The sequence below is a fragment of the Ictidomys tridecemlineatus genome, chromosome 10 (assembly GCF_052094955.1).
Source record: "Ictidomys tridecemlineatus isolate mIctTri1 chromosome 10, mIctTri1.hap1, whole genome shotgun sequence".
NCBI classification, from domain to species: domain Eukaryota; kingdom Metazoa; phylum Chordata; class Mammalia; order Rodentia; family Sciuridae; genus Ictidomys; species Ictidomys tridecemlineatus.
The window spans coordinates 103140461-103163031 of record NC_135486.1 but is presented as its reverse complement, the minus strand read 5'-3'; the positions used below and the strand labels follow the sequence as shown (position 1 = coordinate 103163031).

General features: G+C 37.0%; 1 protein-coding gene and 1 long non-coding RNA gene across 5 annotated transcripts in view; one reads left to right on the top strand and one right to left on the bottom strand.

Moving 5' to 3' along the window:
- LOC101968493 (uncharacterized) overlaps positions 1 to 4206 on the bottom strand; it is a 67499-nt gene extending 63293 nt beyond the window's left edge. Inside the window, 1 exon segment of the mRNA XM_078023539.1 lies at positions 4072 to 4206. Within this exon segment, the coding sequence (XP_077879665.1) occupies positions 4072 to 4074 (3 nt within the window). The 5' untranslated portion in view covers positions 4075 to 4206.
- LOC144367410 (uncharacterized) lies at positions 3974 to 19637 on the top strand. 4 transcript variants are annotated; one of them, XR_013426770.1, is made up of 6 exons: positions 3974 to 4322; positions 6650 to 6768; positions 15428 to 15563; positions 16298 to 16330; positions 17067 to 17169; positions 17888 to 19637. It is a non-coding gene; the product is annotated as an uncharacterized LOC144367410 (long non-coding RNA). The 4 variants fall into 4 exon arrangements; XR_013426767.1 differs by having other exon boundaries at positions 17067 to 19637; XR_013426768.1 differs by having other exon boundaries at positions 3974 to 4363; positions 17067 to 19637.
- Positions 19638 to 22571: the final 2934 nt, after the last annotated feature.

Sequence of the window (22571 nt, the reverse complement as noted above, 5' to 3'; positions counted from 1 at the left end):
AAGGAAAAAAAAAAAAAAAGTGAAAGGATGATACAACCCATTCTAAAGGCTGATATTGAGGGTGAGGCTCAATTCACTGATAAAATATCTGTGCAGAACATGCAAGGCAATAGGTTCAAATCCCAATAGCACAACCCAAGGAAAACGTTAAGGGGGATTTATATTGCAGTTACAGAATAGGAAGCTCCTGAATCTCCCTGCATCCACAAATACACTGAAAAAATATCTACTCATATTTCAAGTCCTTTCCAGATAAAGTCATTAATGAAAGATACATGCACCGGACAACTGAGAAATTATAAAATTACTAAGAAACCTGGGGTAACTTAGACAGTAATACTACTTAGGAAAATGTACCATAAAACAGAAACAGAATCCCCAACATTTAATGTCACCCTAAGGAGAGTAAGACTGTGTGTGTGTGTGTGTGTGTTTGTGTATGTGTCTATATCCCCATCTCTAAAGTCTCCTGTTGTTTGCATATTAATTTTTTTCATTACTGAAGAAGACTCAAGATACACACAGATGTCAAACCACAGAAAATAGTGGGGGTTTTCTATGGTATTAAATCTATACCTCTTGATTTCTCTATTAGGATTTTTTTTCACAATATTCTGTGAAATGCTACTGATGACAGTTGAGCTTTTATGTATCCTGCACTGCAGAATTAATAAGGGAAATAAAGCAGATTTCTGGCAGTCTGAGTGAAAGTTCAATATATCAGATCTCTCCACTATCTTTTGCCTGTAAATAACTCCACTCCTACCAATTACTGCAGGATTTTTTTTCATGTCTCAATTTTCACATCTTCCATTCAAGGAAACACTTCCTAAATCCCCAAGCTCTGGGAGCATATGGACATGACTGAGCATAGGAAAATCTCCTAGATGACAAACAAGTGGTTTTACATTGGTGTGCAAGCACTTCCATGAGCTACAGTCAGTAGTGCAGGAAGGGTTAAAAATAACAGATCATTGTTCCCAAAACTCTTTTATATCACACTCTTCCAGTGGCTACTTGATAGCCTGAAATCTAACAAACTTGAATCAGGGATTTATGCAGCAAAGAACATACTCTGCAGCCTGTGTACAACTGTTACAGCAGCCTATGTACAACTGTTACAATGACTACTGTCAAAAAAACTCAAAGAAAACTAATTGCTTAGTGTCAGGTCAGTGGAGGTGACAAAGCAGCCCCCTCAGGAAAGAAATGTCAATCAGGGGCCAACAGAAACACTGGGATCTCCCGGTTAATGCCTGTCAATCAGCAGGGTCTTCTGACCAATCCTGGATTTCAGCCAGTTCCCCCTGACCAACTCCAGCTGGACAAGAGACTCTAAAACACCTTTTCCTGTCCCAAGAACCTTTCCTTCCTGCCATAAGCCCCAGGAAATTCCAGTCCAGTCGAGTTCCCATGCAGTTTCCACTCAGACCCTTCTCAAATAAAGCCCCGTTCATCGACATTTTTAAATCTGCCTCCTTTGGTTGCTGCCTACCTTGCCTGATCTCACCCTTGGAGTATATGAAAATGGGAAAAAAAAGAAACTCTTGTACACTTGGAAAAATATAAATTTAGTACAGTCACTTTAAAAATAGTATAAAGGTTCTAACAACAACAACAAAAACAATTTACAAAATGAAATAAAACTACCATATAATCCAGTATAAGTAATTTCGGGCCTACATCCAAATAAACTGAAATCAACAGATCAAAGAAATGGCTGCATTTCCACTTTCAAGATAGCACTATTTATGACAGCCCAAATAGGAAGCAAACTGATAGGGGACAGAGAGACTTCTGTAGTGGGAACAAGAGGTTAAGGGAATAATTCTATTAAATTAACCAACTGTGCTAATCCCCACATGCCTTAATGTTTAAAAAAGGAATTTACCTGCAATTCTACCTAGTTTAAGACAACAGTGTAATCACATCACCTTTCTCCACAGAAAAGCCTTAACTGGGCTTCTCCAGAAATCTTTCCCATATATGATTTTGGGACTGTCAGCAAGAGTCTCTGCAAAAGAGTTCAATGTAGATAAACTTCTATTTTCATATTGTCCTATCTTACTTGGCCACTGGCCAGGAAGAAATCAGCACTCCATGGTTTTTCACAAACATATCCAGTATAGGAGTTTGTAGAAATGTGCAAACAATGCCTCTGGCCTTGAGCTGGGCTTCACAGAGATGTCTACATTTTTAAGATAAGTTACAAAATGGGCTCCATGGTAACAGCTGGCAGAGGGAGGGAAAAAAGGGAGAAGCCAGCTCTTCCCTTCTCAGGTGTTGTCCTTGAAGGGATAACTTGCCCAAAACAGTGGGGAAAAAAGAAAAAAAAAGCTGCTTTTATGTGAACTTCTGCAGACTGTGAACTTTTGAGCCCCTCCCCTTACATGCTGGATATAAAGTTCTGAAACTACCTGAACTCAGGGTTCAGGGGATACATTTGGCTGCAGCCAAATAAAACTGTTTCCTGCTATTGGTGTCTTGCCTCATTTGTCCCTACAACAACAAGATAGGTTACATTACTCACAAACTAGCTATTATCTGCAGAAGATATGCAGGCCTAAAATGCAGATAAGAAAAACAAGTTACTCTGAAGGGGAAGAGACTTTTGTAACTCCCTCACAGACCGGATCCCTGAACTCAGGGGGAAAAGGATTATTTCCCTAGTCACAAAATCTGTAAAACCAAATTCCTAATAGAACCAGTCAGCATGGGTCAAAGTAACCTAGACATATTATGCTTACATCTTCTTAAATACCTTTATTTTATTTATTTTAAGTGGTGCTTAGGATCGAACCCAGGGCCTCGCATGTGCTAGGTGAGTGTTTTACCGCTGAGCCACAGCCCCAAACCCATAACCTAGACTTTTTTTTTTTAATATTTATTTTTTAGGTATAGATGGACACAACACAATGCCTTTATTTTTATGTGATGCTGAGGATCGAACCCAGGTCTTGTCCATGCTAGGCGAGCGCTCTACTGCTAAGCCACAATCCCAGCACTAACCTAGACTTTTTATGGCAGTATGGAGTTGAAAATTATTATCTTGCTGCCAGTCAAAATTCAAGAAGTGGGGCTGAGCAGTGACACACATGCCTGTCATTCCTGTGGTTTGAGAGGCTGAAACAGGAGAATTAAAAGTTCAAAGGCAGCCTCAGAAGCTTAGTGAGGCACTAAACAACAGCAGTGAGACCCTGTGTCTAAATAAAACATTTTTTAAAAAGGGTTGTAAATGTGACTCAAGGGTGAAGTGCCCCGGGTTTCAATCCCCAGTAAACGCATCATTAATTCTACCACCCACTACACACACACACACACACACAAAAAAAAAAAAAAAAAAAAAAAGTCAAGCGGTGGGGCCTGGAGGAGAATGAAAAATTCCCTGAGATGCCCAATAAAACTGGAATGCAGAATAAACACACCAATCCTCTTTTCTCTGAGAGGACAGTCTCCACTCTTTTCTACCCCTTCTAAAAACGTATGCCTGTAACTTTAGGTAGCATGTCTAAAATCTTTCTGACTCCATTTCAAGAATCAGGATTTAAAGGTGGGCTTCCTGCTGCCTAACTCTCCCAGAAGTCGTCATCCAAAGTCCAGGGTGAGCCAGAAGGTCCAGGGAATCCCGGCAGTAAGATAAAAGCCCTGGATGCATCAATTAACAACTCTTAAAACTCCTCGCAGAGAGAATCATACCTGAAGCAGGTTACCTTTCGCAACAGGTTGGAGGCAGATGGGAGTTTTGGGAGCATGACGAAGGAAAAACGCCGCATTGGATTTTCTTTAATTTCCTATCAGCCCACACCGTCCCCGATCGGACCCAATTATGTATTATCTATATTAACTGTCTTTTTGCCTCGCTTCTCCCAGAAAGTCCCAGCCCTGTAACAAAAGGAAGAAACTTTAAACTGCCCCAGAAGACGACTCAGGCCCGCAGGCACTAGAGAATACGGTAAAGAGCGCACCATTTGTACCTTAGCCGGTTCTGCCAGTTAAAACAGCCTGCCTTGCTCATCCCGCCAGTTAAAACAGCCTGCCTTACTCATCGCAAGATGCCTGCTACACACTCACCATCTGCTTGTTTTCAGGATGCCCGGTGTACTCCACAGGGATCTTTTCGCCCTTGAACGGCTGAGCAACGTGGGACACTTGCGAACAGGAAAGCGAGTCTCCCGGCAAATCCCAAGATGGTGGATTCCAAAAACGGAAGCCCGCCCCCTCTTCAATAACAGTGTCGTCATTGGACAGTTCTCACCCAGGCGCTCCTGATTGGATCCTGCTTCAGACTCTGACCCCTGAATCTGAACCTAAGAAGCCTGCAGGTGAGTGCCGGTAAAAGGAATTCAACACAGAAATGAATGAGGTCAGTGATAGGTTGATGACTGCAACATGTTTCCTTTGAGTTGCTGGGAATTTAGGTTAAAGCTGTTTTAAGGCTGGGATCCCTTGCAATACTGGGATCTAACACAGCGAAGAGAACACTTGAATTGGATTTTGCATACATGGTCACATCAATTTACGAATTATACATGTGTTTACATTATTCATGAAGAGAATTTCATGAATTCTCATAAGTTAGAGAATTTCATGAATTCTCATAAGTTAGAAAATTTAGATAAAATTTCTAAAATTTAATTTGAAAATTTAACTAACTTTTCTACCTTCAGACCTTATGAGAATGCATCTTAAGGTTTGAACTGGGAAACAATTTCCGAAGACAGCAAAGTCCAATACATACAAATTATGAGGCACAGGGGTAAATTTAAATTTTCTAATAATCAGATTAAAATTAAAGAATAAAAGTAAAATGAATAACAAATGTATCCAAAATATTATCATTGTGTGACAAATATTAAATTACTAATGAAATATATACATATATAACTGCACTCTCGATTTAAGATTCCAGCACATCTGTGTTCACAGCAGCCACATTCAAAATTTCAGAGCTCTGCCTTCCTTGACTGTATGGAAGTGAGAGTTCTGGCACCCTTCTTTTTATGCTAGAGGTGAGCAAATTTACTTTAAATTAATATATCTCCTCAGGAACAAAAAGAAGGAACTTTCAACCAGGACATCTTAAAAAATAAACCACTCTTTTTTGCATGGATGCCGGAAACAGATCCATTGCAATTCTATATGTCAGGCAGCAAATGAAGAAATATAGAGTCCCAGGAGGTAGAGGCTCCCTGACTTCAGATCTGTCAAAAGTCTATATCTTAGAGTTTAAATAGATTCAAGGCAAATTTCTTATTTTTTAATTTGGCCTTGAGCCCAATGGCAAGGTTGTGATGTCTATTTCCTCCTGATGTATGGAGTATTATCAGGATTAGCACCAATCATATGCATAGATGTCTACATGCATTTCTATATTTCAATGCCATCTAAGAGATCAAATCTTCCATTGAAATTAGAAGAGAAAATCAGCACCTGTAGAGTATCTGCTCTTCTTTTGATAATTATAAATAACTTGAGATTGAATCCTGGAATCTTGCTTTTATGAAGGGTATATTAGTTAACTATCATGGGGGAATAAGCCATTCTAAAGCTTATTTGCTCATTATTGAGTGGTTATTAGTTTAGGCTGGCTCAGCTCGGGTGCTCCCGCTGCATGTAGTTAGCTGATGATTGATGTGGTTGCTGTGCTTCAGAGGGTGAGCTCTTAACTGGGGCACCTTTATTCTACACAGAATATCTCACCCTCCAGTAGCCTAATATTGGTTTGTTTTAATGGTAATAGTAAGGTTCTGAAGGCAAAGCAAAAGCATTGAAGAGCTTATGTGTGTGTGTTTCTAGGGATTGAACTCAGTTATGTTTTACCAATGATCTAAATCCCAGAATTTATTATTATTATTATTATTATTATTATTATTATTATTATTATTTTGAGACAGAGTCTCCATAAGCTGATGAGTTTGGCCTCAAGCTTCCTGTCTTCCAGCCTTAGTTTTCAGAACCAATGGGACTGCAGACATGCACTTTTGCACTTAGCCCAGTTAAAGGATTTTTTTTTGCAGTACTAGTTATTGAAGAACTCAGAGGCACTTTACCATTGAACTACATCAGCAGACACTTTTTTTTTTAATTTTGAGAGAGTGTCTCAACAAGTATCTAAAGGCCTCATTACATTTCAAGATTGGCTTTTAACTTGGAATCCTCCTGCCTCAGTCTCTCCAGCCACTGGCATTAGAGGTGTGCACAACAGTGCCTGGTCTTAGTCACAGTTGTATAGGAGCCATAATAAGGAGACTCCAAATCCAAGGACTGGTAAACACATTTGGCATTCTTGATATTTTGGCATTCATTATTACTTGGCCTTTTTTTATTGATGAGTTTTATACAAATCTGTGCAGTGTTTAAAAAAATAAATGTTCAAAGCCTCAGAACTACTAAGCCACTTGTCTGGGTTTCAGGATCAACTCAGTCTGACACTTCCATTAGACCACATGGCTCCTTGAAAAGTTTTTATTCCTTTAGGTTTAAAAAATAGGATTTCTGTCCATTTAGTGATCATCTCTAATGGGCGTTATATTCTTGAAATAATGCTTTTGAAGCCTCTAGGAAGGACTTGGAATAATTTTGAGAAATGTCTGAGGAATGATTTGAGGACTTAATGTACCAACAATGTATTTCTAATTTCTCTTCACAGGAGAAATTTGAAAATATGCACAATGCACCCACGGGCATGGTAATAAACATTGTGCTTCTGGAAAGTACAGTAAAAAGAAGCCTGCACTGTGCCCAAAAGAAAGCGTAGGAGAGCAGAGAGTAAGTAAAAAATTTTAAACAAATTTAAAAATATCTCTCAAAAGAAAATGAAGATCCATGCTACTTTATTTAATACAGAAGTATTTATAACACCTCAAACTATAAAGGGATTTTATGAGTGCAGGATACATTCACTGATAGAATGCATTCTCAAAATTGATACAAGTTTGTTAATAATTATCTCCATTTATGAGCTATAGTGGAAAAATTACAAAGAATGAAAAACCATGTAAGACACACCTATGATAATTTGCACAAAAATGAACACTAACTGGGATTATATTATATAGAAATTATGGATAAAATGATTTAAAAAAACATAGAAAGGGATTATAAGAAAACACAATTATCCTAAATCTCTCTGATTTTGGAGATCCTGTGCCCCTGCTGGCTCTGAAAATCAATTGTCTCTGAGATTTAACGGTCTATTATTTGTAGGCCTGAGTGTTTGCTGGTCTGCTGGAATCGGGGATCCAATAGGCAGGACAGGTTGTAACTGAAAGACAGTGAGGCAGCTATGAGTCTTCCTAGAACCACATCTCAGGTGTCTTGACTAATGCCTGCTCAGCAGTTGATATCCTGGTGCCTGAGCATTCACCCATGCATAAGCATCTATGGGTAACAACTCATGCACTCTAATCTCAAGCAGGGAGAACCACTCACACCTTGGACTTTCACACAAGCCTTACTTGGCCCTCATCTTTTATTTTCTCACTATGCTGCTCCATGAAATACAATCACACCTAAAATTGATACTCAATGTGAAAATTATACTTACCCAGTGCAACCAGTAGCATATAGATTAAAACCATGACTTGCAAAATGTGATAGTTAAAAAAGCAAGATAATGTGATTTAACTCCAGTTAATAGCTTATTTGTTTAATTTTGATATTATTGTACCATATTTTTTTTCACCAATGAGAGATTGATTTTGCCATAACAGGCTATGATGGTAATTTTATTATCCCCAATAGTAATTCTCAAAGTCAGGTTTACTATCTTCCTGTTTGGTACTATATGCTGCTGGTGGAAATGGCTCTAGAGTACTATTTTATTTTTATTTTTATTTTTATTTTTGGTATTAGGGATTAACCAGGGATGGTTAATCACTGAACCATGGCCACAGATCTTTTTAATATTTTATTTAGAGACAGGGTCTCTCTAATTTGCTTACAGCCTTTCAAAGTTGCTGAGGGTGGCTTTGAACTTGTAGTTCTCCTGTTTCAGCCTCTTGAGCCACGTGGATTTCAGGAGTATGCTACTGCACACCCCATTAATTTTATTTTTCTATTTTCTGAGAGAGAGAGAGACAGAGATAGATAGATAGATAGATAGATAGATAGATAGATAGATAGATAGATAGATAGATAGATAATACATACATATATAAAGATATTCCAGAATGACTATTACTCTCTGTTACCTTGAATACCTGGAATAAATTTTGGATTGTGAAATTTAGGCTCCAGGAGGCCTTAGATATATAGATGCCTGGACTACAAAAAAACCTATAGTTAATAAATCAGGGGAGAGTATGTGAATTGCACCTGGGCTCTATGTCTTTTGGGTTGGAGCAAATAAAAAAAAATTATGAAAGTGGTTGGAGTGTTGATAAATAATTTCATAAATACCACAGTTTTAAATAAAAGAAGGAATAATGACATTTTTTAATTTTTATGTGAAGTATGATAGTGCAAGGTCATCTTAAATGTAGAGACAAGTTCTGAGAGAAGACAGAGATGCATTCAAGTGTTTGTGTCCTTTGGAGTAGTATTTGAAAAGAAATTGAGGAGATCATCATGTCTTTCAGTTAAACCTGATATATTGGATTTATAAGGAGGCTGATGAATTTATTGAATCATTTTTAATAGTTAAATTATGTATGATAAGATGTGAAAGGTGTTTTAGTTAATACCACTCATTTTATTTAACTTTCCTTTCCTTTAATCTTTTTCTTTTTTCAAGTACAGAGGATTGAACTCACGACCATTCTACCACTAAGCCACACTCTTAGGTGCTTTAATTTTTCTTTCTTTCTTTCTTTTCCTTTTTTTTTTAGACAGAATGCTACTAAACTTCACAGTAAGGCCTAAAATTAAAATCAACCTGTGTCTGTTTCCTGAGTTTCTGGGATAACAAGCATGTGCTACCATGCACAGCAAAATTTTAGTCTAGCATGTTCTTAATGAATGTGACAAAATTATTTGCTTAGAGGAGGATGTCATCAGTGTAATGTCATATCTGTACTTCTGATAAAATATAGATGCAAAGATCATGTGTGATGGTAAAGCAATTTAGACTGCCTCATATGTATCCTCTAAGAGTTATATTATATCATTTTGAAGTAAAGGCAAACTGAGATGTGGTTGTTGAAATAGACAGTGAACAAAGCACTTTAAGAATATCTATGAAAAGGGCTGAGGTTTTGATTCAGTGGTAGAGTACTTGCCTAGCATGTGTGAGGCACTGTGTTCGATTCTCAAAACCACATATAAATTAATAAATAAATAAAGGTCCATCACAACTAAAAGAAAAAAACAAAACAGAATATCTATGACAAAAAAATGTGTACTCATTTTTTCATCAAAAGGATCACCAGTGTTTATATTGTGTATGAGGGCATGTAAAAATGAGATACAGTATTACAATGGTCATAATCTGCCATGATGTGCCATTTTTATTCATGTTGCAGTAATTCACTTGCAGGTCAGCATGGGAAAAGAAAGAAGAAGCAGAGCAAGCAAAGCAGCAGTGGGAAAAAAAGTCCTTTATCGTGTACAAGCAATCTTTTTATAGTATTGTGAACAAAGAAGGCAGCCTTCCAACATCAAAGAATCAGGTCTTTCAGTTAATTAAACATAACACACAGAAGTTTTACTTTCTAATCAGAAGTGACCCACTTCTCATGGCTAATCTACTCTCGGCCTGGAGTATGCTGAGCTCTGCTCTTTGTTTAGAAGAGATAAAAAATTTTTCTCAGCGCCCTCCTAGCCCACTTGGCAGAACATCTCGTTTGCAGGCAAGTCCTCCCAAGGACAGCAGACACCTGGTTTTCAAGCATGTCCGCTGTTGCCTTTCTATATCTTGACAGAATATCCTGTTTGCAGGCAAACTCCATCAAGGACAGTAATAGTAACACAGACAGTCACATCTGACTCTCTACAATTCGCAGAATTGGAAACAGCAAACATTAGGATTTTAAGGAATGACATTTTAAAAAATTGAGTCCTTTACACGAAGTTTTGGTCCTTGAAGGTATGAATTTTAAAAGCTACAAGAGAAAGGAAGCAGATTACATTTAGGGGTAAACCAATCAGGATAACAGCTGATCTCTCAACACAGACTCTGAAAGCTAGAAGATCCTGGAATAATGTAAATGCCCAAACTTGATTTAATTAATACTCATAATGTTAGAGCATCAGTGCCTCCTATCCCTCTTTCAGAATGATGGGTATAATATTTATGTAAAATTAAGATGAGATTATAGCTGAATGAAAGTCTATATAATAAATGAAATGTTAGTATTTTTTCTGGTTTATATTTAGTAAGGCTTAATTTTTTTAACACTGGCATTTGAACACAAACACTTCCTATCACTAAGCTACATCCCCAGTATGTGTGTGGAGATATATATATATATATATAGTATTTTGTATGAGGGATTGAACCCAGGGGCACTTATCCTCTGAGCCACATCCTCAGCCATCTTTATATTTTTATTTTGAGACAAGGTTTACCTCAGTTGCTAAGGCTGGCATCAAACTTTAAATCCTCTTCTCTTATCATTCCATGACACTGAAATTACAAACATGTCTCCACAGATATTTAGTAACTTTTTTTTAACATTGAGGTTTATATGTTGAAGTTTGATGGACCACCCAGATATAATTGTTGCTTGATCCTAAGAACAGAGTTTCCAAAAGGGCATAAAGACATTCTGGCGCTAATGTCTGAAATCTCATTTTCATGGGACATATGAAATAATGGAAGTTCTTTTATTACCAAACTAGAAGTAAACACTTTTAATGTTGTGTTGTAGAAATAGCTACTTAGTGCAAAAGCACAGCTCACTTAAGATTTCTTTTGAAATTGCTAAAATAGTGTGATGAAGAGAGGATTTTTAAAGTTATTCTTTGTTCTTTGATAAAACTCAGAATATCTAGATGAGCAAGCATCATGCTTATGATCCCAGTAACTTGGGTGACTGTCGAAGGAGGATCAAATGTTTGAAGCCTGCCTCTGCAACTTAGTGAGGTTCTAAGTAACATAATGGAACCCTTTCTCAAAATAAAATATACAAAAGGGGTGGCAAAGTAGGCCCTAATATTTATCACGTGTGACTAGGCCCCAACTTCCTTAATAAGATGCCTATAGCACAAGAATTAAAACCAAGAATCAACAAATGGGATGGATTAAAACTAAAAAGATTTTTTTTTTCTCAGAAAAAGAAATAATCTGTGAGGTGAACAGGGAGCCTACATCCTAGGAGAAAATTTTTACCCCTCACACATCAGATAAAGCACTAATCTCTAGGGTATATAAAGAACTCAACAAGCTAAGCACCAAAAAAAAAAAAAAAACCCACCCAAATAATCCAATCAATAAATGGGCCAAGGACCTGAACAGACACTTCTCAGAAGAAGATATACAATCAATCAATAAGTATATTAAAAAAATGCTCAACATCTCTAGCAATATATCAATAAATATATTAAAAAAATGCTCAACATCTCTAGCAAGATACATCTCACTCCAGTCAGAATGTCAGCTATTATGAAAACAAACAACAACAAGTGTTGGCAAGGATGTGGGGAAAAAGGTACACTCATACATTGCTGGTGGGACTGCAAATTGGTACAGCCAATTTGGAAAGCAGTATGGAGATTCTTGGAAATCTGGGAATGGAACCACCATTTGACCCAGCTATTCCTCTTCTCAGACTATAACCAAAGGACTTAAAAACAGCATACTACAGGGACACAGCCACATCAGTGTTTATAGCAGCATAATTCACAATAGCTAAACTGTGGAGCCAACCTAGATGTCCTTCAATGGATGAGTGGATAAAAAAATGTGGCATTTATACACAATGGAATATTACTCAGAACTAAAAAAGAACAAAATCATGGTAATTGCTGGCAAATTGATGTCGTTAGAGAAGATTATGCTAAGTGAAGTTAGCCAATCCCCCCAAAAAAACACAAATGCCAAATGTTTTCTCTGATATAAGCAGGGATTACTCAAAATGGGGTAGAGAGGGAGAGCACAGGAGGAAGATTACTTCTAGATAGGGAAGAGGGGTAAGAGGGAAAGGGAGGGGGAAGAGGAATAGTAAGGATGGGGAAATGTGATGGTCATCATTATACAAAATTATTACAAAATGTAAGAAGATTTGAAGTGGTGTCAACACACCTTACATAGAACAGAGATATGAAAAATTGTGGTATATATGTGTATTAAGAATTGTAATCCAAAAAAAGGAGTACATGTATAATGGCATAATTTGGCATGAACATACTTTATATACAGATTTAAGAAAACTTGTGCTGTAAATGGGTAATAATGAATGTAATACACTCCACTATTGTCATGTATATAAAAAAATAAAGAAAAGGAAGGAAGGAAGGAAGGAAGGAAAGAAGGAAGGAAGGAAGGAAGGAAGGAAGGAAGGAAGGAGATTAAATTTGGAAAAAAATTTAAAAGGTGGGAATTAGTTCATTAGGAAGCCCCTGGGTCCAATCACTGCTACAAAACCAAATTACCATTCAAAGTAATGTTTTCTACTGCTTATTTGCACTTTAATCCATTCAATTATTTCTAAGTTCCTTTCTTTTAAAGTTAATTAATATTCTCCACCTATATCTTGCTTATACCAACTAAGGTATCCATTAGCCTCCTTTTAATTGTTCTGTAACTTTTATTTTTGTGTATGTGATACTGGGGTAACCCAGCCTTCCTATTCTAAGTAAATACTCTAGCAGAAATCTACAGCACCTGTCCTACTTTGGCTTTTAGATAGAAGGGATTTTGTTTACTGTTCTTTATTTCTTTCAAAAGTGTATGTTTTTCTGTGTACCTATTAGTCATTTGACCAAAGCTAACTCCAAATACTCTCTGGGAAATGCCCTTCTTATTTTAGCTTCCTTTTTTCTCCAAGTTGCTTTGAAAAAAATGCCTTCAGAGTAATGTTGTTTACCAGGCACTCTTAATGTATTCATGGTTGATTTCTGAACATATTATCTCATAGCCTTCCTCACTGCAAAGTTCTGCTGAGATACCTTCTGATGATGTTATGGACACTCTCTTATAGTGACTAACTGTTTTCAAAATCAGTTGGTTGTATCTCAAGTCCCTTTATTTCTTTTGTAAAAATTGATTTTGATACAGTGAATCACAAATTTTGCTGAGGGTCTTTCTAAATTGTTGGTGTTGGCCTCAAACATGTGATTCTACTGACCCACGATCCTGAGGCACTGGGATTGCAGTTTTGTGCAACCATCAACAGCTTACAAGAGGAATTTCTCTAGATTCTTTCCACTGCTGCATTCCTGCACTATGCCCACATTCACTCATTCGTAGAAACAGATGGACTCTTAAGCAAATACATAGGGATATTTGATTATTGATTTCAGTCACCTTATGATCCTTGAGAAGAGTTCTAATGAGCATTAAAATATCCCTCAACTTCCCATAGAGATTTTCATATAGCAAGTCCATTTATTGACACTTTTCACAGTTCAAATTGCAATTGCCTTCCTGCTTCAGCATGAGATTGGCCCTTAGGGCATTGCCCATTTTTTGGTAGACACTGAAACATTATAGCAAATAGCATGAAGCTCAACACACCCAGCTGATTTGGTTTTTTGTTGTTGTTCTGTAAGAGGAGTAGCAATCTAAAATCCTTTTAGAGTATAATGTTATCCATTCATTAATACAATTTAATTTTATCTGTGATGGAATTTTACTTCACTGAGGAATAGATTGTGGTGATAACAACATGATGGCACTTGTTTTCTAAAATAGCTACAACAATTTTTCTTTTTAGCCATTTAGATTTTTGTCTTCCCTAAGTCATACTCAGATTCTGGGTCCTGCAATGTGCTTTTCATGTCCTATAGTCTCTAAGCATTTACCCCTCTGAGGAATCTGGATTGACATTGCTGTTGTAGAGTGCTTCCTTTAACATAAAGGACGGATAAATATTTGTATTACTTAAATCACAGGGTCTTCCCTGGATGTCTTCTCTAGGCACTTTCTTCATAATGGTGGAAAATAATATCTCAGACTTACATCACCTATCAGGAACAAATTTAACTTCAGGAGTATAGAAAAAAAGTTTATATAATTCTGTTTTTCATTAGTTCTCAGTATGATGCTGAGTTGCCATTTGACATCCAGAAACCTATGTTTTCTCATCTCTACAAAGGGGATAATTTTAGAGGACAAAGTTAGATAATATTTTTCATGGTGACTATTAATAGAAGTTATGTGCTGTGGCTCTATAGCTGATAAAACACCTAAAAGACAGAGTATAGCTATTAATTGTTTAACCATTATCTGCCTTTCACATTAATTTTATTTACAAAGCTTGTAATAACATTTTCACCATAGTCACACATGTCATCCACATCAGAATTCCAGATTCCAATTCTCTGATAATTTAAGATGATGCAACTAGTTATATACTTCTCATTTTTTTCTGCTTACTCTATGTCTCCAATAAAGAAATTTTCTGTTACATGCCTTTATAACCATGTTCACCTGCTTTTTAAAAACTATGTAGAAACCTGATGTTCTCAAACTATCATTATGATTTGTAATGAAGGCTTAAATTTACTTCATTTTTTTAAATTAATATTTATTTTTTAGTTATAGGTGGACACAACATCTTTATTTTATTTTTATATCATGCTAAGGATTGAACCTAGTGCCTCACCCATACAAGGCAAGTGCTCTTCCTCTGAGCCACAACCCCAGCCCTTAAATTTACTTATGACTGGGGCTGGGGAAGTGGCTCAAGAGGTATCGCGCTCGCCTGGCATGCGTGTGGCCCGGGTTCGATCCTCAGCACCACATACAAACAAAGATGTTGTGTCTTCCAAAAACTAAAAAATAAATAAATAAATATTTTTAAAAAAATTTACTTCTGACTGATATTTTCATTCTCATTACAAACTGAATTAAGATTTCCCTGGGTCTTGAAGTGGGAGCCCCATTACCACTGAGATATAAAAGAAAGTTTTCTTTTTGTTTATATATATATATATATATATATATATATATATATATACACACACACACACACACACACACACACACACAAACACACACTCACAAACCATACTATTTTGAATAAGTGTCACTAACCAAGTCTTAAAATAATAAGAAAAGCTGCATGAGTCATGTGGTCTAGTAAATTTGTTAGTCTTTCCAATGAGACACAATTAAACACAATTCCCAGCTCATCTCCTTATTAATCATGGAACTATGGTCATATGAGAAAAAAAATCATGGCCTCGTAATTAGGTCTAAAGTCAGATTATAAATTAAGAAATTTGCCTTTAATTAATTTAAACAATAGAATCAAATCTGTGGATAGATCTGAAAACATGGGACCCTATATCCTTGGATTAATCTTCTTTTGCTTCTTGTCTGAAGCCTGGAATGGAAATGGACCTATGGCCAGCATTAGGTGGAAAAGACTGGTCTACTTCTGGATACTTTCTGGTTGGAGTTTCCTGCTCTCACAAAAGGCAGTGTCGTTAGTGTTTGTTGGACCTGAAGGGAAATATTGGTAAGATACTCATTGATCTTGAGCATAAAAATTAGGGTTTGAAAGCTTCATCTTCCTGAGGTTAGTAGAATTAAAGCTCAGATTTGGAATGTGGGTGCTGTAAATTGAGATATGCTGGAAAATTGACATAGAGAGTCAGTTTTTCTGATGGTCCAAAAATACCTATACCTCATTAGTTATACTGTTGGCCAATTAGTGATAATATTTTGGATATCTTGTGCTATGTCATTATAATCTCTTTCAACTGTGTTTTTTTTACTTTTGAATTTAAATTCTAGAATATTTTAAGTTATTCTCATGCTTCAAATTGTATTTTCAATGGAGATTGCTGCCTTAGGTTTTCCTTTACAGTTCAAAGCACAATCTGTTTCCTTAGAAGACCATAGGGCACAAAAGTTAAATGCAATTTTACAGTAATTGACAATATATTATTACCATTCATGGATAATATACAGACATATATATTCCATAAATTGCAATAAACTTGCAATTGCAATGGTAAATGATAAATGGTAAACTTGCATATGCAATGGTAAATGCAAATGACCTCCTGCATGGGTTGGATCCAAATATTACAAGAGAAACCTTTCCTAAATTATCTGCAGCCAGAGAATCTGCATTTTAACTCCCATCACCACAAATACAAAAAACTCCCATCACCAGAAAATACTTGTCCTTCTGATTTCATTCTTTCATTTCATTCTTTCCTGCCTTTCATATCATCTGTCACTCAGAAAACTCACCAGTCTCCTCTCAGAAGCACTTAGGTAAGTATTGTCAATCCTACACACAGCTAGTAAAGAGGGGCAGGCTTTCACAGTCCCACGAAGCTATTGTCTCTGGAGCCTCCCACTCTTAGTATCCATTTCTAGACTCCCCCTCCTATGGTCAGGAGGCTTAGTTTGCTCTGTTTTCCAGGTGCTGAAAGACCTGTGGGGAATACACTTGGTACATCAAAAGAGAGCAAATTGTGAGAGCACTGTTACATCTGGAAATTAGGAAGCAAGTCTCTTTTTTTTTAATTTTTTATTTTTTTATTGGTTGTTCACAACATTACAAAGCTCTTGACATATCATATTTCATACATTAGATTGAAGTGGGTTATGAACTCCCAATTTTACCCCAAATGCAGATTGCAGAATCACGTCGGTTATACATCCACAATTTTACATAATGCCCAATTAGTAATTGTTGTATTCTGCTACCTTTCCTATCCCCTACTATCCCCCCCTCCCCTCCCCTCCCTTCTTCTCTCTCTACCCCATCTACTGTAATTCATTACTCTCCTTGTTTATTTTCCCATTCCCCTCACAACCTCTTATATGTAATTTTGTATAGCAATGAGAGTCTCCCTTCATTTCCATGCAATTTCCCTTTTCTCTCCCTTTCCCTCCCATCTTATGACTCTGTTAAATGTTAGTCTTTTCTTCCTGCTCTTCCTCCTTGCTCTGTTCATAGTTGCTCTCATTATATCAAAGAAGACATTTGGTATTTGTTTTTTAGGGATTGACTAGCAGGAAGCAAGTCTCTTTGAAACTAGCTGCACCCACCTGGCGGACCAAGGTGGTCTCTGGAGACTGCAGGACTGAATTCTCTTCTGGAGCAGGTCAGCCCTAAGTCCCTCTACTGGCCAAATGGAGCATATGTCAGCAGTGGAAAGCTTGGGGATCCTGTCCTATCCCTGCAGTTTATCAGTTCGTGGTATCTGAAGTAATATCTGAGCATTTATGTGCCAGAAGCCGAGAATCTTCTCCGATTGTGGTTATTTATGTCTAGGGTGAATCAGAATCACAATTTTATGTATTGTTTTTCTGAATGAGGGGAGCCCTTTTCTGCTGGGGCTTCAGTTCCTCCTATCACCTGAGGTTGTTTTTCTTCCTTCTTTTTTTTTTCCCTTTATTATTCAGTGTGTGGGGGGGTGGTTACTGGGGAATGAATTAAGAGGTACTTTACCATTGAACTACATTCTCAGTTTTTTAAAGTTTTGTATTTTTAGAAAGTGTTTCATTAATTTGGTAAGGTAGTTCTTGAACTTGTACCTCACTCTCCTGAGTTGCCACCTTCCCTGAATAATCCTGAAGTTTCTAAATGTATGGGATGTAAAACATCAAATCCAGAACACTCTTTTCCAGACTAAGTCTTTATACATTTGTCACCTAATTTTTAAAATTCCAGGTTCTTTTCCATAATGCCAATGAGAACCCCTCTCTCCATAATATTATCAATTAGTTGTTTCCCATGTTACATTTCAAATGGGAATAGTACTTTTTAATGGTTTCACCTAAAAATGGATAAAAATTTTAAATAGTTTATTTTTTATCTAGGTGCAATGACACATGCCTGCAATCCTAGAGACTCAGGAGGCTAAGGCAGGAAAGTTGTAATTTCATGGTCAACCCAAAGTACTTATTTATGTACACATTCAGCAATTTAGCAACTGTCTGAAATAAAAAATAAATAAATAAAGGATCACTGCTTATGTAACTCTGGCTTAACATTCTGCTGTGTAAATTCTCCACCACCACAGAAATCAAAAGAGAGGCTTTGTTTTCTACTTATTAGCCATTCTCATAAGAGAAAAATCACTTGAATTTGAAGAATTATTAGTGCTTTTATCCTCCCTTTGTCTTTCTGAGGCCAGACACTTTGTGGGTCTGTCTTTGGACTGAGAATTACCCCCTATAGACCAGCCTATTTTACAGTTTAAGAACACTGAATTAGCACATCATTTTAGAATTTATTTTCAAAGGAGAATAGTATTCACGTGGACTTCCCCCCACCTCATTCTTTGAAAAACTGCTTAATATTCAATCCATTGTGAAGAACCTGATTTGCACTCTGTAGTATTTGAAGAAACAAAGAAACACTAATATTGACTCTCTTAAAGTTAGTGTATATAAACAGCTTACAATATGTATTGTCTAAATGAATTTAAATATATTATTTAAAGAAAAGCTGGCTACTTAGAACAAAGCAGCCCCACGCTGGCCAGAAAAGAACATCAATCAGATGGGGAGGGGGCGGGGGGGGGGGCGGGGAATGCCTGTCAATCAGCCAGATCTCCTGATTAACGGCTGTCAATCAGCAGGACCTCCTGGCCAATCCCGGAGTTCAGCCAACTCCCCTGACCAACTCCAAGGGGGCAAGGGACCCTAGAGACACATTTTCCTGTCCCAAGCCTTTCCCTTCCTGCTGTAAGTCCCATAAAAGTCCAGTCCGGTGGAGCTTCCATGGGGTTTCTCCTCAGACCCTTCTGCTGTCCCCTCTGTGGGTCTGATCAAGTTCCACCTGGGAGTGATATCTGAATAAAGCCTGTTCAGCTGCCCTTTTAAATCTGCCTCCTTTGGTCGCTGCCTGCCCCACCTGATCTGACAGTATTCACGTGGGCTTTTTCCCCCTCCTCATTCTTTGAAAAACTGCTTAATATTCAATCCATTGTGAAGAACCTGATTTGCACTCTGTAGTGTTTGAAGAAACAAAGAAACTCTAATATTGACTCTCTTAAACTTAGTGTATGTAAACAGCTTACGATATGTATTGTCTAAATGCATTTAAATCTTTTATTCAAAGAAAAGCTAAAGCAAAAAGACTGGTATGTGATCATACCACACAAGACTGTCAGGGCCAACAAAGATAACACTAATCAGCATATCCTACATTGGATTGCAGTGCTCTCCAAATTATTTGAAGAATGCATACAGACAACTTGCCCGATTTTTAAAATGAGCATAAAGGCCCTTTAACCTTTGCAGGTTTCCCCATTATGCATATAAAAAATGCTTGTGTGTTTTGCTCACTTCATATGTAACAGGTGCCCTTACCTTGTGATGTATCCTGTGCTTTTTCTGTGGGACCATTCCATTCAGGAACAAAGAGCACCATGATTCCAATCTTGTGTGTATTTACTAACCCTTCCCCTGAGGTTTGTGTATGTTGGATATTGTGGTGTTTTAGATCACTGATTGTACAGAAGAGAGAATTCAAACAAAATATTGCTGTTCTTCAGTTTTGTTTGTGGAATTTGAAATTACTCCAATTTAAAATAAATTACTGGACTGTGGAAATAAAAAAAAACAGCAACAAAAAAAAACAAACACTGACTTAGGTTTCAAAATATTTTCCTGTGGCACATCAGCCCCATGTTTGTGGGGCTTTTGTTTGTTTTCAGAAGAGTCTCACCAATTACAACAGTGTGTTTTAGTAGCATTTTGGCCTTAGTTGCTTTCGGAACTGCTGCCTTGAAAACTCTTATTTGAAGGTGAATCATGGCTTGTTCTCTTTGTAGTTTTTATTTATTGAAGCTTTGTGGACCAGAGTTTTTGTTTTGGGGCAAACCCCTAGACAGAATCTTTAGCTTTGGTTGTCACCAAAATGGCCTCCAAAACTTTGACATGGTTGAGATCTTGTCATGAAAGTTGATTTTGCACTTGGCTTTTTGTGGGGTGGGAAAGGAGGGGGATTTACCACATGACCTCATTAGTAAGTGTTAAACAGGTGCCATAAAGCATCTTTTTAAGTTCATGACTGCACAGGAAGATCATGGCTACTACCAACAGATGCTGATTTAATATCATGAGAGGCTGAAATGCATTGTGGATCTGTTAAGAGAAAATTACTTTCTTTTAGAACATGTATATAAAATTTTTTGATCATCCTGTCCTAAAGTTTTGCATTTTTATTCAAATGTTATTTCCTTTTTTCCTTTGAGTAACACTGTTAATGTGGTAGAATTCTTACTTTATTCTAACATATGCCTAACATGTATATCTAAAAGAGATTGTGTAGCTTATGTGTTTCTACACATTTCATCATTTAAAAATTGTTCAAAGGTTGTATTTACATCCAAGGCTGGAAATCAAGGGGGACTGTCCAGTTTCCAGGTTTTCTACCATAGGATTTTGTAAAGTGGGAAAAAAGTCTCCTTAATTTGTATGTGTATACACATATACACAAATTGTGTTAAAGATCTGTGTACTGACTTTCATCAGACAATGTTTTGTGACGTAAATGTAATACCACATGATGTGCAAAGGCCTCCTGGCATCTGAAGAGGTTTTCGTTTATGTATTTTGGGGATTAAAAAAAAAACCCTAGTAAACATGAAAAAAAAGAAAGAAAGAAAGAAAGAAAGAAAAGAAAACATAAGACTTGGTGATCCTTTCCCTCCTTCTAGAGCAACCTGTTTTATAATTGATAAACTCTAATGAAATTGACCACATTTTAAATTTCAGTCTATCCTCTGATTTGTAAAGGGTGTTAAAGACAAATTCTAGCTGGTGTTTGCCCTTGATGTAAACTAAACTAGGATTTTATGTATCCTGGAATGAGAGTCCAAAGATCATTTGGATATATGAAAAGATTCTGTTTGTATTAAAATATGTAATATATAGTACTGTATTCTATGTACATATATCACAATTTCTGGTGAATAATTGTCCTTTACAAGTCAGAAGAGAATAAGAAATGTTGCATTAGTGTTTTATTCTGGTGGGGATGTTTGGGCTTTAGAATGGATTACAGTTCATCCTGCTTCCCGCTCCTTATTAGGTGTGGGACTTTGACCATGGGAGGAAATAGATATTATAGCCTGACCTAAATTATCTGTAAGGCAAAATTGCCAAATAAGGTGTTTGCATTTCATATATTTAAACAATAGAGACAGGGCTGTGGACAGCTCTGAAGTTATGAATCCCCTGTCTGAAATCCCATCTTCTTTTGCTTCCTGAATGATATCTGCAATGGCAGTGGATCTGTGACCAACATCAGTTGGGAAGACTGATCTACTTTTGGACACCTCCTGGTGGAAGGTTCCTGTTCTCACTCATGGCAGTGTCTCTTCAAATTTGGGGGCCTAATGAGAACTATTTATAAGAAACTGTATCCCTTACCACTTACATAAAAAGTAAGAGATCAGGCCCTGTACCTGCCTGAAGTCAGGAGACCCATAGCTCTCAAATCTGGAATGTGGATGTTGTGAACTGAGATATACTGGAAGCTTTAAATACAGTGAGTTTGGGAATGTAGTTCCAAGTATATAAAAATTATATAATTCTTTATAAGTATATAAACTATATAAATATAAATATTTCATTAATAATATCATATTGGTCAAACTGATAATATTCTGGATATGACATTTTGGCTTATATCATTACAGTCAATTTCACCTCTTTTAATATTTTAACGTGAATACCAAAAAAATCTAAATTACACTTGTGCCTCACATATTATTTTAAATGTGCATTGCTTATTAAGAGGTTTGCTTTCTAGTAGAAACTCTCTCCTTTCAAGAAAAGAGGGCAGAAAATTTAAATGAAATTTTACATTGATTACCATTATGTTACTTCCATCCATGAATAATATATAGATGTGTGCAATCCATACATTGATTTGACCTTATATTCAGGGTTAAATGCAAATTTCCTTCTGGCCGGGCTAGGTACTTTCTGTGAGAAAAACTGACCTTAAAGAACTTGTCATTTTGGTCTCATTTTTTCCTGAATTGTATATCATCTACTGTCACTCAGAAAGAAGGCTCACTGGGCTCAGACTGAGCAAGGACATGAATCAAACTTGGTGAGAATGGTTCAATCCCATGCACAGCTAGTGAGGAGGGGCATAATTCTACAATCTGGTGAGGACATTTTCTTCAGAACCTTTCCATTTTCTATTTGGAGCTCTAGATTTCTTGTACAGATTTAGGAGTCTGAGTTTGCTCTGCAGTGCAGGTTTTGAAGATCCCTAGGGAGCATACCTCCACAGAGTGGATGCTTTTCTGACTTTCACAGCACTAGGAAATGGTGAGTATGCCAGAAATTCTTGAGCCTGGGGAGGCATTCTGTTGGAATCAGGACTCTCTGTGGAGGAAAAGGAGCTGGCTGAAATTCTTCGAATTTTCTGGAGTCTTCAGACTTTCAGCTCCTTGCAGCTCCCACTGAATTCTACTGCCCAGACAGGTGGGGAGCATATCAGCTTCGGAGACCCTGGACAATATTCTTCAGCATCCAT